Source organism: Balaenoptera acutorostrata, chromosome 13 (assembly GCF_949987535.1).
Source record: "Balaenoptera acutorostrata chromosome 13, mBalAcu1.1, whole genome shotgun sequence".
NCBI lineage: Eukaryota > Metazoa > Chordata > Mammalia > Artiodactyla > Balaenopteridae > Balaenoptera > Balaenoptera acutorostrata.
The window spans coordinates 78,452,260-78,469,250 of NC_080076.1; the positions used below are offsets into that span (position 1 = coordinate 78,452,260).

The 16,991-nt window shown below is 51.4% G+C and overlaps 1 protein-coding gene and 1 pseudogene across 4 annotated transcripts; one reads left to right on the forward strand and one right to left on the reverse strand.

Moving 5' to 3' along the window:
- Positions 1-127, reverse strand: LOC114236366 (small nucleolar RNA SNORA70; annotated as a pseudogene).
- A 1,815-nt stretch (positions 128-1,942) lies between these two features.
- SDSL (serine dehydratase like) lies at positions 1,943-13,211 on the forward strand. 4 transcript variants are annotated; one of them, XM_007170868.3, is made up of 9 exons: positions 1,944-2,015; positions 5,073-5,156; positions 5,498-5,692; positions 5,863-5,902; positions 6,983-7,074; positions 8,278-8,366; positions 9,097-9,324; positions 11,043-11,167; positions 12,198-13,211. In XM_007170868.3, exons 3-9 carry the CDS (start codon positions 5,519-5,521, stop codon positions 12,389-12,391), a joined length of 942 nt encoding a protein of 313 aa, XP_007170930.1. In that variant the 5' UTR covers positions 1,944-2,015; positions 5,073-5,156; positions 5,498-5,518; the 3' UTR covers positions 12,392-13,211. The 4 variants fall into 4 exon arrangements, with proteins under 4 accessions (XP_007170929.1, XP_007170930.1, XP_007170928.1 ...); XM_007170866.2 differs by having other exon boundaries at positions 5,448-5,692; positions 6,983-7,122; positions 12,198-13,206; XM_007170865.2 differs by having other exon boundaries at positions 6,983-7,122; positions 12,198-13,205.
- Positions 13,212-16,991: the final 3,780 nt, after the last annotated feature.

Sequence of the window (16,991 nt, forward strand, 5' to 3'; positions counted from 1 at the left end):
GGCTGTCTCCAAGGCCCCTTAGGGCAACCCATACAGGCAATAGGCTGCATACACTACTGGGGAAATAGTATTTTATCCCCATATTACACTTGAGGAACCAAGGCACAGAGAGGTTAAATAACTTACCCAAGCCACAGCCAGTAAGTGCAAAGCTGGTATTTGTACTAGAGCCTGGCTTCAGGGTCTATGTTCTAATTGTTACTGCCTCTTCATGCCAGAAACTTACTGCTACTATTTAATATTGAAAAAAGAAAAAAAACTCCATTTTTAAACTTTAATACCTGCCTTAGCTTCTTCCTAAGCAATAACATCCATAAAATTATGTATATTATTTTATATGCACACACAGACGATATAAATACCCAACTGTTAAAAAACCTTTGGGAATCTCTCATCAACACAAAAGGGCTGGCATACAGTAGGCATGCAATAAATGCAGCCGTCATGCTTCTTGTCCAAATCTGAACTGTATGCTAAGGCCCCACTCCTCCAGGAAGCCCTCCTTGATCACACCCCACCCTCAGCTGCCCTATGGGGACCTTCTGCTCTCTGTTCTCCTAGGGGGTGTTAGCGTTGTCACTGAATTAGTGACTTCCTCTCCCCTCCAGGCTGGGGGCCACCTCAGGGCATGAACTGGGTTTTATCACCTCTGTGTCCCCAATGCCCAGACCAGGACAGGACACCTGACAAGGATGGTGTTTGTTTAATGTGAGGATGGGGATGAAACTGCTAAAGTCCTCATCAAGGATCATGACCAAGCAGTTCCACTTGACCCCAAGTGGCCAGGAGTTAATCATCAAACCCGGGGAGGTCACACGCAGGTCAAGAAGGGCACAGACCATCTGGGCTGCCAGGTGCTTCCTGGACCTCACTTCCCATTTGATATATAGGGAAACTGAGGCCCCCCAAATGGATGTGACCAGCTCAGATTCACCCAGTGAGATGCTGATAGAGACAAGACATGAATGTGATCACGTCATTCCCCTGCCTAGAGCCTTCCATGGCTGCCTAGTGCCCCTGGGTGAGGTCCAGACTCTGGACTGGCACCGGCATCCTGTGGACTCTGGTCCTTGCCCACCTCCCCAGCCCCAAACCCACCTGCTGTCCCATCCTTGCCTTTTCTGTTCGAGTCCTCTTGCACATGTCTCTGTTCCTGGAACACCCCATGTTTTTCAGTTTCAGACCTTTGCTTTCCCTGTTCCCGATTCCTGGCTCCTCTCAGTCTCCTCCTCCAGGAAGTCTTCCCAGCCCTCAAGGGTCAGGTGAGGTACCTGCTCTGGGCACCTGCAGCCCTGCCCCACATCTTTCTCCCAACATCTGACAGCATTGATCAGAGCTGCTCTTCAGTGGTATCTTGGGGCTTCTTGAGGGCAGGGGACATGCTGTCTTGTTTGAGGCTAAAGGTCCCAGGACTTGACACATAGTTGGTGTCCAATAAATATTCTTTGAATGAATGAATCGGTTGTCAGAGTCATTCATTTGAACAATAAATAATTGTTTGGGTCCCAATGTTGGGTATAAAATATCAGAGATGAGGAGGAGCTTCAGAAGAAAACATGCCTTTCTCATGTGACAGATAATAATTGTTTCTGTATCCTTGTTTTCTTGTCTCAGACCTAAGTTGACCTTGACAGTGGTCCAGGGGAAGTGACTTGGCATTCGGGACAAGCACTGGACTTGGAGGTGTCTGTGTCACAACAAAGGTGGTCCAGGGTGAGAGTTAAAGGGTGCCCCTCGCTGGCTGGGTGGCCTTGGCCGAGTGAGTCCCCCTCTCTGGGCCTCAGTTTCTTCATCTGTGAAATGGGACCAGGTAATCACATGTCTCGGACAGCAAACCGGGAGGCAGTGAAGGTTGATCTTGTCCCCTTTCTCCTCCAGTGGGGAGCTGTCCCTTTAACACAGGAGGAGGGGTCAAGGCCACAGGAAGCTGCAGGAAGCTGGCAGAGCCAGTGCCCAGGCAGGCTGGTGGGCAGCGGGCTGGGGCTGAGCTGGTCTGGGGACTGTTGAGAAGGAAGGTAAGGGGTTCTGGGGCCCAAATAGAGCCCTGGGGCTCTGTGTACATTTGTGAATGTGAGTAGAGGCTAGTCTGGAAAGTTCTGGGGCCAAGTCCCAGCTGAGTGGACAGAAAGTGGGAGGGTGAGACGGTCCGAAGTCCTCCCAGGAACATGGGTTCAGCTCAGGGTGCTTGTGGCCCGTCTGCCTTGGAGTAGAAGGCTAGGGGTCTGGGACCCTGAGGATCGGGGAGCACATCCTGATCCCAGGGGGGTGGGGCTGACATTCTGCCAACCAAAGGGTGGCTGAGGGTTCCCAGCCCTGGCACCAGAGATTTGACTGTTGAGCGTCACCCAGGTGGCCTCTGGGGAAAAGCGTGAGAGACAAGGGAGGTGGAAAAGGTAGTCAGTTGGTCTTTACCCCAATTCATAGATGTAGCAGGTGTCCTCCTGGGCATCTGGGCTTGATAAGGCTGTTGGCAACTTGGGGTTCATTCATTTGACTGATGCCTGCTGTCCTCTTCTGGGCAGTCGGTATAACCAAGAGGGCTGGGGGAGCCTGGGGACTGAGGCAGGAGCATTTAGCTCCTAAGGACAACTGGCAGTTAAGTGCTAAATGCTCACACCTTTAATGATAATAATGCTAATATAAAAGAGAAAGTAAAGCATGGTGGGTAAGAACACAGATGCCAAAGTGCACTGTCTGAGTTTGAATCCTGGCCATGCCATTTCTAGCTGTGTGACCTTGGACAAGTTAATTAACCTCTCTGGGCCTCAGTTTCATTGTCTATAAAGTGCAGTTAATAATTGAACCTATCTCAGGGTCGTTGTAATGATTATATGAGATAAAATATAAGGTGGTTGGTATAGTGCCTGGCTCAAAGTAAGTCCCATATAATTATTAGCTATTATTATATGTGAAGCAGAGTTGATGACTTTACTTTATGGTCTCACTTAATCATCACAATGATCCTGTGATGCACAAGCTCTTCTCCCAGTTTGTTGTGTGGCTGGTTCCTTTTCATTTTTCAGGTCTCAGTTTTAATGGTCACCTCCTCCAAAAGGCCTTTCCTGACCTGACCCAAAGTAGGTCCCCTGTTCTTCTCTTCAAGACTCCATATATGCCTGTTTCCCTTTTAGCAGTTTTCACCATTTCTGATTATTTTGTGTGTCTATTCAGTTATTTATTGAATGTCGATCCCCTTCTGAGATTATAAGTCACCTCCAGGAGTAGATGCCTGTCTGGTTCACCATGGTATTCCCAGTTCCTAGGTCAGGGCCTACACCTTGGAAGCATTCTAGAGTAACAATGAGCCTACCAGCACTGTTAGAAGACCCCAATGAGATAACGCCTCCAAAAGACTCAGTCAATTTCTGGTAAATGGATTCAACAAAGGATAGCTATTAGTATTATTATTGATCTGCACCAAAACCTGTGAGTTGGGATGTTATTACTCCCATTTTACAGAAGGGGAAATAAGCACACAGAGGTTGAGACACTTGTCTGGGTCACACAGCCAAGAAGTCATAGCTAGTTTCTAACTTTGGCCTCTGGTTGACCCCAAAGCTCACATTCTTGGGCTCTGGGGCTGAGGTGAGGCCCAGGACTGGGTATGCAGGGTTTGGGTGACCTGTGGGCTACCCTCCCCCAATGCCATGCCCTGCTTAAGAATTGTCCTGGATGGAACTGGGTGGAGGTGGTTCAGGCTTTGCCATACCTGGGGAACCCCAGGGCCATCCCAGCAAAGCCCCAGAGTCAAATCCAGGGACAGGAGACCTGGAAACCTCTGAAGTGGGGAGCCCAGCTCTTGACTAAGCAAGGGTGGACGAGAAGCTTGGGCTTGTGGTGGGCGGGGGAGGGCGCAGCGCTCCTCCTAGTGGCAAATAATGGAACTGCAGCCCCACTATTGGACGGCCCAATGCTTTTCTGCTCCAGAAAAAAAAAGGGGGGTGGTGGGGTGGAGGGGGGTGGGGGGGGGGGTGGGAGGGCACAGCGCTTGCTCCTTAAAAAAAATCCTTCTAATTTTCTCCCTTCTAATTTCCTCCCTCTCTGCTTCTCGCCATTACACACTGGTTCATTCACTCACTCACTCATCCGCACTTTGGCTTAAAACCTCCCAGCGGCTTCCCATAGCAAGTAGAATTAGAATAATATCCCAACTCTTCATCGTGGGCTGGAACGCCCTCCCCTACATCCCTGACCACCTCTCCTTGCTCGCCTCCTACTCTCACCTCCGCCAGTCCCTTCTCTCAGCACCAGGAGCGCTCTAAGTTCATTTCCCTCGAGGCGGTGGTTCTACCTGCTGTTTCCTCTGCAGAATGCTTTCCCCTTGCTTCTCTTCTTGTCATTCATCTCAAAGTTCCCCCTTTGAGAACTTGCAGGTCAAAAAAAAAGTAAGTTACCTCTCAACCTGCCAAAAATGCACAGCTCCAATCTGCCTCCCAATTCAAACTGTTAAAAACCCTAAACCATCACCAACAGCAAGACGGGCGGTTTATTACATTTAATGAGACGATTGGAAATTTGAACACTTAGCAGATATTTGATGATATTAAGAAATCATTTAAATATTTTTAGACGTGATAATGGCATTGTGATTGCATTTTAAAAAATAAACATCAGTGAGGTATAATTTCCATAAAATAAAATTAGCTTACTCAAGGTTAGAATTTGAAGAGTTTGGACAAATGTATACTGTTCTGAAACTGTGGCTACAATGTTTAAAAAGAGTTCTTTGCTTGTAGAGCTACATGCTGAAATATTTACAGAAGAAATAATATGGGAGGAAATTTATAATAATAATAAAGGAGGAAAAAATAATAATACAGGAAGGAGGATTAGGCGTAGATATGGAGAAAACAAGGCAGGCCATGCGTTGATGATTGTTGAAACTAAGTGATGGCTACACGGGAGCTTCGTCAGACAGTTCTTGACACTTTTGCTGTGTTTAAATTTTCCATAATACAAGTTTAAAAAAAAGTTTCTTTCCTGGGAGACGTCTTTGCTGACCACCCTTGCTAAAATAATACCCTCCCCTCTAGGTCACTCCTGTTTGAAATTCTGTGATTCTGTCTCCCCAGCTAGACCGTGAGCTCCGGCAAAGCAGGGGCTGCCTCTGACGTGTCCCCTCCTGGGTCCCAAAACCTGGAACTGCCTGGCACATAGTAGGTGCTCAGTAATGTCTTTTGAATAAATGAATGAATAATGAATGATGAATGAATGAATTCTCCCACTCTCATTCATTTATCACCACTATTGGCCACGTTCTCCATCCCCAGCGCCACAGTTACAGAAGAAAAGGGCCCTTAGTCCAAACGTCCTTGTCCAGCTGGTGAAACTGAGGCCCAGAGAGGCCCAGACACTTCCCTGGAGCCTCACAGCTTGGCAGCCATAGGGCACTAAGGGAGCCAAGCGGAGGAGCTTCTCCCTCTCCCCGTCCCCTGTTCTGGTTACAGGGACTCTTGGCTGGAGCTGCCGGGGCTAGGACGTTTGTGCCCTCCTGCAGGCCCTCTAGGTGGTTGCTGGGATGGAGGGCCCTCTGGCGGAGTGTGCCAAGGGTGAGCACTTCCACATCGTCACACCTCTGCTGGAGAGCTGGGCACTGTCCCAGGTGGTGGGCATGCCTGTCTTCCTCAAGTATGAGAATGTGCAGCCGACTGGCTCCTTCAAGATCCGTGGCATTGGACATTTCTGCCAGGAGGTGAGGGTGTGTGGGCAGGAGGGGAGAGTGAGGTTGTACAGATGGAAGGGAACAGCTGTGGGCAGGACGAGGGGTGGGGAGAGTTGCAGTGGGAGGGTCTGACTCCACCCACACAGGCCTCCATGACACCTGCTTGGGTCAGCCCCCACCCACATACCTTGTCTTCCCAGGTGGCCAAAAAGGGATGCAGACACCTGGTGTGCTCCTCAGGTGAGCCCACCTCTTTCTACTTCATGAGGGTCCTCAGGGCTGGGTTGGGGGAGGAGGAGCCGGCTGGAGCAGCAGTAGATGTCCAGGGCTTGGCCTCTTTTTTTTTTTTTTTAATAAATTTATTTATTTATTTGTTTGTTTTATTATGGCTGCACGTGGGCTTTCTCTAGTTGCGGCAAGCGGGGGCTACTCTTTGTTGTGGTGCGCGGGCTTCTCATTGCGGTGGCTTCTCTTTTCACAGAGCACGGGCTCTAGGCGCCCAGGCTCCCGTAGTTGTGGCACGTGGGCCTCAGTAGTTGCAGCACGTGGGCTCAGTAGTTGAGGCTCGCGGGCTCTAGAGCACAGTCTCAGTAGTTGTGGCGCACGGGCTTAGCTGCTCCGTGGCATGTGGGATCTTCCCGGACCAGGGCTCGAACCCATGTCCCCTGCATTGGCAGGCGGATTCTTAACCACTGCGCCACCAGGGAAGTCCTTGGCCTCTTCTTAAAGGTTCAGTCTCATCAAGGTCATGGCCAGATGGCTGCTTTGTATGTCCTTTCCCAGCCCCCTTCCCATCATTCAAGCCTCCTGGTAGTAAGTGATAAAAACCCAATCATACGGGTTTAAGTTACAGGCTCCAAGAATTGAAGAATTCTTGGGATAATTGGCTTTCAGGCACAGCTGGATCCAGGAGCTCTCCTCTGTACCTCTCCTTTTCTTGGCTTGTCTTTCCTCTGTACTTTTACTCTCATATAGACCACATGGTAACAAGGTGGCCATCAGGAGTTTTAGGCTTGCCTCCTACCACCCTACCAACCCTGGTGAAAAGGGAGTACCCCTTCCCAATGACCTCATCAATCCATGAATTGGTCTTTTTGGCCCAGCTTGTCCCATGTACTCATCCCTGAACCAATCATGGTTCAGGTGATTGCGTTCTCTGATTGGCTCCACATAGATCACGTGTCCACCTCTGGGGCCAATGGTGGGGCATATAAGTGTGGGGAAGGAGTGACTCCCGAAGGGGAATGGAGGGGGTGGGAGAACAGTGTGTCAACAGGCTAATGCAAATGCCCACAGCACCCCCTTCTCCTGCCTCCACAGGGGGTAACGCGGGCATCGCTGCTGCTTACGCTGCTCGGAAGCTGGGCATCCCAGCCACCATTGTGCTCCCCGAGGGCACCTCTCCGCAGGTGGTGAGGAGGCTGCAGGGGGAGGGGGCCGAAGTTCAGCTGACTGGAAAGGTAAAGACCTCAAGACGGGGAAACCAGCTGAAGGGGGCCGTTCCCCCTTTACTCCCACCTCACTCCCAAGAGATCCTGTTTCCTTTTCCTTTCTGTGAACTATGCCTGGGACCCAGTCATCCCTGAGGGTGGCTGAGCTGAGGGGTGAGTGAGATGTGTTGTATATTAAGGGCTGGGATCTGTCAACTTGCCTCTCCCCGCCTTGAGAAGACTTTTCCTGTGTGAACCCAAGAGAAGCAGGAAGCTGGTGGTTACCAGGAGTGTATCTGTCTCCCTGCGTCCTCACTAACACTTGGTACTATCCACTTTAAATTTTTGCCATTCAATAAGACAAAAAGTGTAAAGAAAGATGATGACAGCATCATCCCCCATTCTGAGGCCACCCGAAATGAAAGGATATTCATCTGATAAGGATATCATTGGTTCACTTTGTTACCCAAGAAACAGAGACCCAAACATGTCATCCTTCTCCCCTCCTGGGAAGAAGAAGAAAAAAAAATCCATCCATCCATCCATCCATCCATCCATCATCCCTGGAAAACAGGCTTTTAAAAACCATCAAAGTTAAAACTAAAAGCCATATCATGGTACCCAAAAGCTGGTCTCCAAATACTTAGTGTATACAATTTCCTTCCTTCCTGCCTGCTTTTCTGTCTTCCTTTCTCCTTCCTTCCTTCATATATTCATCCATTCATTCATTCATTCAACATCCTTCCGTCCATCACACTTTCTCCCTCCCTCTGCCTTCTTTCCCACCCCTCCATCCATCCATCATCCATCCAACAGATATTCATTGAACACATACTATGTGCCTACTCTATGTTAGGCAGTGCTAAGAATACAGAGGTAATAAGACGTGGTCTCTACTCTTACAAAGCTCCAAGTATTGTTGGGGAGACTCGCAGGTAACCAGATGATGAGAATAGAACATGATGGGTCCTGCCTGGATTGTAGAAAGCACATGGCATCCATTTGTCCACTTGGAAGCCTCTGCCTTTGTCCCAGGAGGCTGCTGGGTCCACACCAGCTCTGGTCTCACCGTCAGGGGTCTCCTCAGCCCACTGGTCCCTGGAGCCATCCAGGAGACCTCAGGCTCTGCTCCAACCTGCATAGCCGTCTGACTCCCATCTTCTGAGGGCCTCGGTTTCTCTTTAGGTCTGGGACGAGGCCAATCTGAGGGCGCAAGAGTTGGCCAAGAAGGACGGCTGGGTGAACATCCACCCGTTTGACCACCCCCTGATATGGTAATGCTGGTGCCCCTCTCCCCATGGAACTCAGCACTGAGAGACCCTCACTGAGTCAGGGTCCTCCCACTGGACAGAGGGGAAACTGAGGCCCAAAGAGGAGAAGAGGCTTGGAAGCCAGGCACATGGAGGTCCAGACCCCACCTCTGCCGCTTGTGATTTGTGTGACTCTGCAAAGCATCTCACCACCCATGCCTCAGTTTCCACGTGTGTAAAATGGAAATGCTAATAATAAATCCCCTTGACTGAGTGTGTACTTTGGGACACATTTAATCCATTTAGTCTTCCCCAAAGCCCTAGAGATGGTTTTTCTAATGCCCATTTTACAGGTGAGGAAACTGAGGCACAGAGAGGTCAAGCTACTTGCTGAAGATCACACAGCTAGTAAGTGGCGGAGACCTTGGGTCCCAGGCCCAGGACTCGAGTTGGGCTGGTTCCAAGTGTTACTCTGGTCTCCTCTTAACCAGACACAAGAACGCTGCCTCTTTCCAGCGCTGTGGAATGGATTAAATGGATTGAGCATGTGCCTGGGAGGTTGATGAAAGGGGGAAAGAATGAGTGAATGAATAAACTGAGTGGATGAAAGCTGAGTGAACTGTGGCAGGGTCTCCCCTCCACGTGCCGTGGGTGGGGAGGTGGATGGCGACGCGGGGAGTTTGTGTGGATGTGAGCCTGTGGGGCTGGGGCCTCCCTCACCCCTGCTCCTCTCTTCTGCTCCCTCATCCTGCAGGGAAGGCCACGGGAGCCTGGTGCGGGAGTTGAAGGCAGTGCTGGGGACCCCACCGGGTGCCCTGGTGCTGGCAGTGGGGGGCGGAGGCCTCCTGGCTGGGGTGTCGGCTGGTCTGGCAGAGGTGGGCTGGCAGCATGTGCCCATAATTGCCATGGAGACGCAAGGGGCACACAGTTTCAATGCGGCCATCAAGGCAGGCAGGCTGGTGACACTGCCGGACATCACCAGGTAGGCATAGGCTGGGGGCATTTGTGGGGTGCTAGGCTGCCCTCGGACCTCCCAGTCCCACTTAGTGGAAGTGGGGCACTCAAGGGGGGGTCACCTTTTTTCTTTTAATTAAAAAAAGATTTTTTTTTTTGCCACACCATGGCATGTGGGATCTTAGTTCCCCGACCAGGGATCGAACCCATGACCCCTGCAGTGGAAGCACAGAGTCTTAACCACTGGACCACCAGGGAAGTCCCCTCAAGGGGGTCTCCTTAATCCTGCATGGCTGATCTATAGGACTTTTCATTCCCCGCTTAAACCCATCAGTGTGTTCCCCAAGCTCTCAGGCTCAAATCAGACTCCTCCCCATTCCACTTCCGCCACTGGCCTGTCTTCCTGTCCCTTGAATGGGTCATGCTCTTTCCTCCCTCCGCGCCTTTGCACGGGCTGTGTCCTCTGCCCAGAAGTCCTAGGGTTCCCTCTTCTTCTTTTGGCTGTTTTCTCTCCCCTCAGAGAGATTCTCCCCTCAACCCTGTCATCGGAGGTTCCCCTCCCAAGTTCTCCCTCATAGTGTCTGCCTACAGTGGGTATTTATTTACTTGTTCTTGTGTTTCCTTACTCACTGCTGTCTCCCCTCCCAGACTTGGTTCTTGGTAACAGCAATAACAATAATCGCAACCAACACTCCTGTAGAACTCACTATCTGTCAGGCTCTATTCTAAGCACTTGAAATGTTTTAACTCATTCTCTACGACAACGTCGTGAGCCAGCTATTGTTAGTATCCCAGTTTTTCAGATGAGGAAACTGAGGCTCAGGGAGGTGAAGTGACTTTTCCAAGGTCACACAGCTAGTTTAGAGCCAAGGTTTGAAACCAGGCAGCCTGGCACCGAGTCCGTACTCTGGGCTACTTAGGGCTCAGAGCCAGTTCTTATGAGCTCAGCAAAGCCTCTCCCAGGCCTGAAACACTGCCCAGCTCAGGAAAATACCAGCAGGTAGGTGATCCCAAGCACGGAGGTAAAGAGCATGGACTCTGGAGCCAGACTACCTGAATTTGAACCCACATTCTGCTATTGACTAGCTGTGTGGCCTTGAGCAAGTTACTCAACCTCTGTGAACTTCAGTTGCCTGACCTATAAAATGGAACTCATAAATTTCTAACTCCAAGGGAAAGCATAAGGATTAAAACAGAAAATCCAGGGACTTCCCTGGCGGTCCAGTGGTTACAACTCCGTGCTGCCACTGCAGGGGGAGCAGGTTCGATCCCTGGTTGGGGAACTAAGATCCCACATGCTGCATGGTGCAGCCAAACAAACAACAAACAAACAAACAAACAAACAAAACCCCTGTCAGAAAATCCAAGCATCCAGCACCTTGTAAACATTCAATGAATATTAGCTATAGTATAGACATAGTAAATGTTTATTAATGAATAAAATGAAAAAAAGATCATTTTCTAGGCTTGGCTTTCTGGGGTCTGTGCAAGAACAACACAATCATGGCTGTAGAGTCAGAGGGGGTGATGTGCATTCATCAGCCATTCTTGGCACACACAATTTTTGAGTGCTTCCTCTGAGCCAGGCGCTGCTTGAGACTCTTGAAATGCTGGGCCCCCGGCCCATTGCAGGATGGGCGGGGGGCCCGGGGCTGGGGAGGGCTGGCGCTGTGCGGGGAGGAGACTTGATTCCCCAGCTCCTCTCAGCACCCCTGCCCTCCCTGCCCCACCTGCCCGCTCCTGCAGTGTAGCCAAGTGCCTGGGTGCCAGGACGGTGGCTGCACAGGCCCTGGCGTGTACGAAGGAGTTCAAGGTCTTCTCTGAGGTGGTGGAGGATTCTGAGGCCGTGAGCGCCGTGCAGCGGTTCCTGGGTGAGTAAGCACTGCCCCCCACCCGGGCTCAGAAACTGGCAAAGTCCCTGGATCCCCTGGAGAGAGTGTGCTCCCTCTTGTCTGTATCCTCAGTGCCTATCGCAGGGCAGGGTATACAGTAATCATATAGTAAGTGCACGTTGAGTGGATGGAAAGGGTGGGGGTGAAGAAGGGGTTGTCCTGCTGTCTCTAGCCTCCGGACTTCTGTACCCACTCTTCTTCCCTCTGGCTGCCCATCCTGGCCCTCCTCCCTATTGGTTTCATATAACTAAGGGCTACTCAGCTATCATGACACCTCCTCCAGGAAGCCTCCTCTGATCTCTCACCCCCACCCCACCTGGGTTGAAGACTTCCTATGCACCAATCCCAACAGTCTCATAACTGCCAGATTCTTATCCAACTACATCACTAGACTGTGAACTCTATGAGGGCGGGGGCTGGTGTGTCTCGTTCATTGTTGTGTCCCCAGGGCCTTCCTAGCACTGGGCCTGGCAGGGAGGGGGCGCTCAATAAATATTTGTTGAGTGAATGGATGAATGTATGAGTGAGTGAAAAGGTGGATAATGAATAGGTGGATGGGTGGGTGGATAGACGGATGGATTGATGGGTAGTGGATTGACAAATGACGTGGATGAAATGGATGGAAGGATGGGTGGACACATTGATTAATGGACACATTGATGGATGGACAGACAGACAGTCAAATGATGGATAGGGGCTGAATGGATGGATGGATGAATGGATGGATGGATGGACGGATAAAACAATGATTGATAGATACACTGATAGATGGACAGACAGTCTAATGATGGATAGAGGGAGGGCTGGATGGATGGCTAGATGAAAGGCAGACGGATGGAGGGATAATGGTCAGATTGATGGATGGAGAGAGAGGCAGACAAATGATGGACTGTGAGATGGATGCCTGGATGGCTGGCTTCATGGAATCGCAGTGCCCAGAGCCTGCTGAGCCCTAACTGGTTTTTCCTCCCTTTCCTCCCCTCCACCCCCGTTCCCCTACTCTGGGCAGATGATGAGCGAACGTTGGTGGAGCCTGCCTGTGGGGCAGCCTTAGCTGCCATCTACTCAGGCCTCCTGGGGAGGCTCCAGGCTGAGGGCCGCCTGCACCCTTCCCCGGCCTCAGTTGTGGTCATCGTGTGTGGAGGCAACAACATTGACAGTGGAGAGCTACAGGCTCTGAAAGCCCAGCTGGGCCAGGGCTGAGGGCTCCTGGTTTAGGAGGGCCGGCTGGGCCCCAGTGATCCCCAAGAGGCTCCTGGACACCCCTGAAGGGGGTTGCTGGCTGAGGGGCCTCTGTGCTCATGGATGGCAGTGGCAGCTGCCCTGTGCTGCTACGCTGGCTGCCTCCTTCAGGAAGCCCTCCTGAACTGCTCCCTTTGGCTTCCCTGCAGCTCTGGCCAATAAACCCTTTCTGAGTTGGGCCTGTAACTCCAGCAGGTCCATTTTTTCCACCTCCATGAACTCAGAGAAGGCACACAGCAACCTGATGCCAGCACTCTGATGAAGCGACTCTTTTCACATCACACGGCTTGTGCAACAAAGCCAAGAATTCAGAACTCCCGTTCCTAAGGGAATCTGGCCATGCTGAGCTCCTAACTGGGCTTCCCTTACCTGGCGGACCTGTTCAGGAAGGGGAGGGGGACATTCTGTCACTTCTCAGGCCTGGGCTGGTAGGACAATATTGCCAGTCTTTATCAAGTGCTTGTCATGTGCCAGAAATGCTTCTAAGAACTTTCTATTCATTGTCCTCTTTAACGTTCACAAAGGCACTATGAAGTAGAAACCATTATTATCATCCCTGTTCTACAGATGGGGACACTGAGGCATGGAAAGGTGACATAACTCGCTCGAGGTCACACAGGTTGGAATGTAGCCCAGCCAGTTTCAAACCCTGTGATTTTCGACATGACTCTGTATTTCTTGGACCTCCGCCTTCTTTGTGTGGTGGGACATTGGAGAAGGAGGTAGGGCCTCCAGGTCGGTCTGGACACACCTGTGGGTCACAAGGAGGGTGGACACTGGTCCTGAAACTGGGCACCTGCAGCCCCTGAGAAGGATCTCTTCGGAAACCGAGAGAAAATTAGAATCCTTTGTGGCCACCAGGGGGCAGCAAATTGTCTCCAATGGGGAAGCCCGGCTCCAGGCAGGTGAGACCTGCCCCAGGGTCTTCCTTGACTCTACCCAGCCGGGGGGAGCTGAGGTCCCAGAGGCGAATGGGCCCACACAGTCTTGGCATGGGGGGAGCCCTATCCAACCCCTTCCAGCGCTGCAGGAAACAAAGCTCAGAGAGGGTGGGGGCCACCCTGTGTCACAGCCCATGGCAGAACCCAGCTCCCGGCTCCCGCTGAGGGGCTGCCTCATGAGGGCTGTGTGACCTTGGGCAAGTGCCTTCCCCTCTCTGGGCCTCAGGCTGCCCCTCTGTGCTGGAGGAGGCCCACTTGCTGCTTCCCACCTCCTTTCCTTTGGCCAAACTGTTCCCTCCACCAAGGGTCTCCTCCTTTTCTCAGGCTGAGGATTTGAGAGCAGTCGTCGCCTCCCTCTGCTTCTCCCGCTGCTTCGGTTTCATCCTCCCTTTGACGGTAGACATCGACCTCGATTGCCAAGGTTGTCCCTCCAGAAGCCTCCAGGACCCAGCCCTATGTCCTTGCGGGTTCCTAGAATAGACACTGAGCGCTCCAGAGCGGGACACAGCCAGGCTTGAGCCTGAACTTTGTTCCTACTCACTACCTCAGTGACCTTGAGTAAATGATGCTCTGGTTCAGTACCTCAGTGTTCTAACCAGTAAAATGGGTTGTTTGCAGATTACTACTAGGACCCGGCATAGGTATAGTCCTTCAATAATTGCTAGTTCTTACCATCTCCTGCGTGTTCCTCCTGCAACAAGGAGGGGTGTGGAGGAACTAGTAGTTATTCTTGTGTTGAGCACCTACTGTGTGCTTCGGGTCTTAGCAGTCATTTCATTTAATCCTGCAATAACCTATGTGGTAGATACTATTATAATGTTCATTTTTGCAAATGAGGAAACCGAGGCACAGAGCAGTCAAGCACTTACTCCGAGTCACACAGCTGAACTGGAACGCTACTATGTAAACACCTGGGCTTGTGCCTCTAACCACGACTGCTCTCCTACCTCCTTTCCTTTGCTTAAGCCATGCCCCCTGCATGCCATGCCCTCTATGCTTCTAAATCCTACACATTCTTCGAAGCCCAGTGTAAGGGCAGCCTCCTCCCTGAAGCCCCTGGGATTGCTTCAGCCAGAGACCATCTCCCCAACCCCGCACTCCTCCAGGTGAGCGGCAGAGCCCGTCTCCACTCCAGGTGCTCTGTCTCCCACTCCGGCTCCTGTCCTTGGCTGCACTCTTGGGAGACTTGTCAGCTGCCGTTTGCTCCTCTCCTGGTCTCGGCAAGCTTGAGATAAGAACCCGAGGGGCCTGTTGACTCTGTCCAGATAGCACACGTCAGTTACCTTGGAGGAGCCCTTCCTGGTTGACACCCAAGGAATGCCAAGGGCAGGGCGGAGGCACAGGGCGAGAGCAGGACGTGGACGGTTGAAGCTGAGGTGATGGTTGTTATGACCTGATGTAGCAGGCTGGGCACTGGAGCTGAGAAACTATTGCCATTCTGCCTTTGCCCTCCTGGACCACTCAGTGGGGGAAGTGGGGAGCCTACAAGGAGGGTCCTGGGAGCAGGAGATTTTCTATATTGGTCCAGGGCTCTGTGGAGAGCACTGAACACTGGGTCACCAGGTGTGTGTACCTGCCTGAGATACACCCAGCTTCCCCATCCCAGCTGGGGCCCCTCTCCTGGGAGGGGGGCCCTTTGGTTCCCTGTGAATTCTATCGGCCGAGGTTCCCTCTGTCTTCTCATCAGGGGGACTCTAAAACCCCTGCCTCCAGAGGCTGCCTCCATCTAGTCCTTCACTCCAGCCTTAAGCCAAGGTGATGGTTGAAATCCAGTTGGCAAAGGAGGTGTTTTTGCCCCAGAGCTGGCCCCAGGCATGGCAGGGGCATGGGAAGGCGGACCAGGGTCATGCTGCTGCTGCCCCCCTTTCTCCAGCCTGGGCAAGAGCCCAGTACAAAGCGGGTACGTGCTCCAGTACCTGCAGAGAAGGGTCTGACCCTCAGTTGTGGACACGATGGCTCAGACTGGCTTTATATCTCAAGTCATCTGTGCATGGCTGTGTGCTTTTGTACTTGTAGACATGCATGTATGTTTGTGTCCATGTGTGGGAGAGTGCATGCACTCATGTATTTATGAGGCAACACTTGCAATTCATTGAAGGATTTCCCTCAAACTATGTAGAGCTTCACATTTTTGCACTTGGCACTTATAATCCAGTCACTAGCCAGGCATCAAACTTAGATGTATACGATGAAGCAGGTTGGGTGCTAGACATTAGGGAGTGGTGGGGATTGGAGCAAACTGGAAAGCTCATATTCTGCCTAAAGGAGGTGGCCACTGCTCAAGTTTACCCAGTAGCAGGTCCAGCAGAACAGATCTCCCAATTTCTTAGTGTTAGCTCAAATTCAAAGCAATTTAGGAAAAGCCATGTGGTCTGTTTGCCTGCATATTTATAAAAAGGTCCTGCAGGAAAGGAGGAGGAACATGTGACCCCAACCTCAGCCAATCCAAGCACTGTATTTTGTCTGGCCATGGTGACTGGTTCAAGGGCAGGCCCAGGAGCCAAACTGTCCAATCAGAGCAGCTCTCAGGATGTGAGCTGGGGATTGTTTGGCAAATTCTGGAGACATGTTTGATTGCCACAACTGGGTTGGGGGAGCGTGCCCCCGGCACTTAGTGGATGAGGTCCAGGGAAGCTGCCCGACACCCTACAATGCACAGCATGGCCCCCACGGCAAGGAGTAACTGGACCTTAGAGTAGTAGAGCCGAGGTTGGGAAACCCTGTGTTAGGCAAATCTCATCTCTTCTGGGCCTTGTTTTTGCGAGGGGGCAGGTGTCTCTGGATTATTTCTATTTGTGTATTCCTGGGAGATGGCATGCTGTTTTAATTGTTATCACTTTATCAAGCAACTACTCAGTGCCTGGGAGGATTCCCTGTCTTACACATGAAGAAAGGGATGCTGAGAGAGAGGTAGAGCCCAGGCCCACTCAGGAGTCAAGGACCCTAATTACCATAACAGCCAGAGTAGCCAGGGGTTCCACAGTGGAGGAAAGGAGGCAGGTGGGACCACGGCCCGCCCCCTGAAGGACCTGGTTCGCTGAGCTGTGATGACGGGCAGGTAGTGAACCCAATGAGGCAACGCATCTCACCAAGTCCCTAAACCCACTGGACTGCTTCTTTAAAAAAAAAATTTATTTGTTTATTTATTTATTTGGCAAGCCGGGGCTTAGCTGTGGCTTGCCAGCTCCTTAGTTGTGGCAGGCGGGCTCCTTAATTGTGGCATGTGAACTCTTAGTTGCGGCATGTGGGATCTACTTCCCTGACCAGGGATTGAACCCGGGCCCCCTGCATTGGGAGCGTGGAGTCTTAACCACTGTGCCACCAGGGAAGTCCCTGGACTGCTTTGAAGAAGAAACTTCTGGAAAATTTAAATGATCCCACCAACACCTCACCAGGATAGTGGCTGAATTTACGGAATCCATTTATGGAAGCTCTTTATATGAAGTTGGGGTTATTGATCCTAGTTTATAGCAGAAGAAACAGGTTTAGAGAAGCAGTGCCAGGAGCCTCCAGTCACACAGCGGGTTGATCTGTTTCTTAAGTGTCTTAATCTTTTGGTTAGTTGAGATAGGATGGTTAAAGAAAGCTTCTTTGAAAAGGTGACACTTGAGCTGAGGACT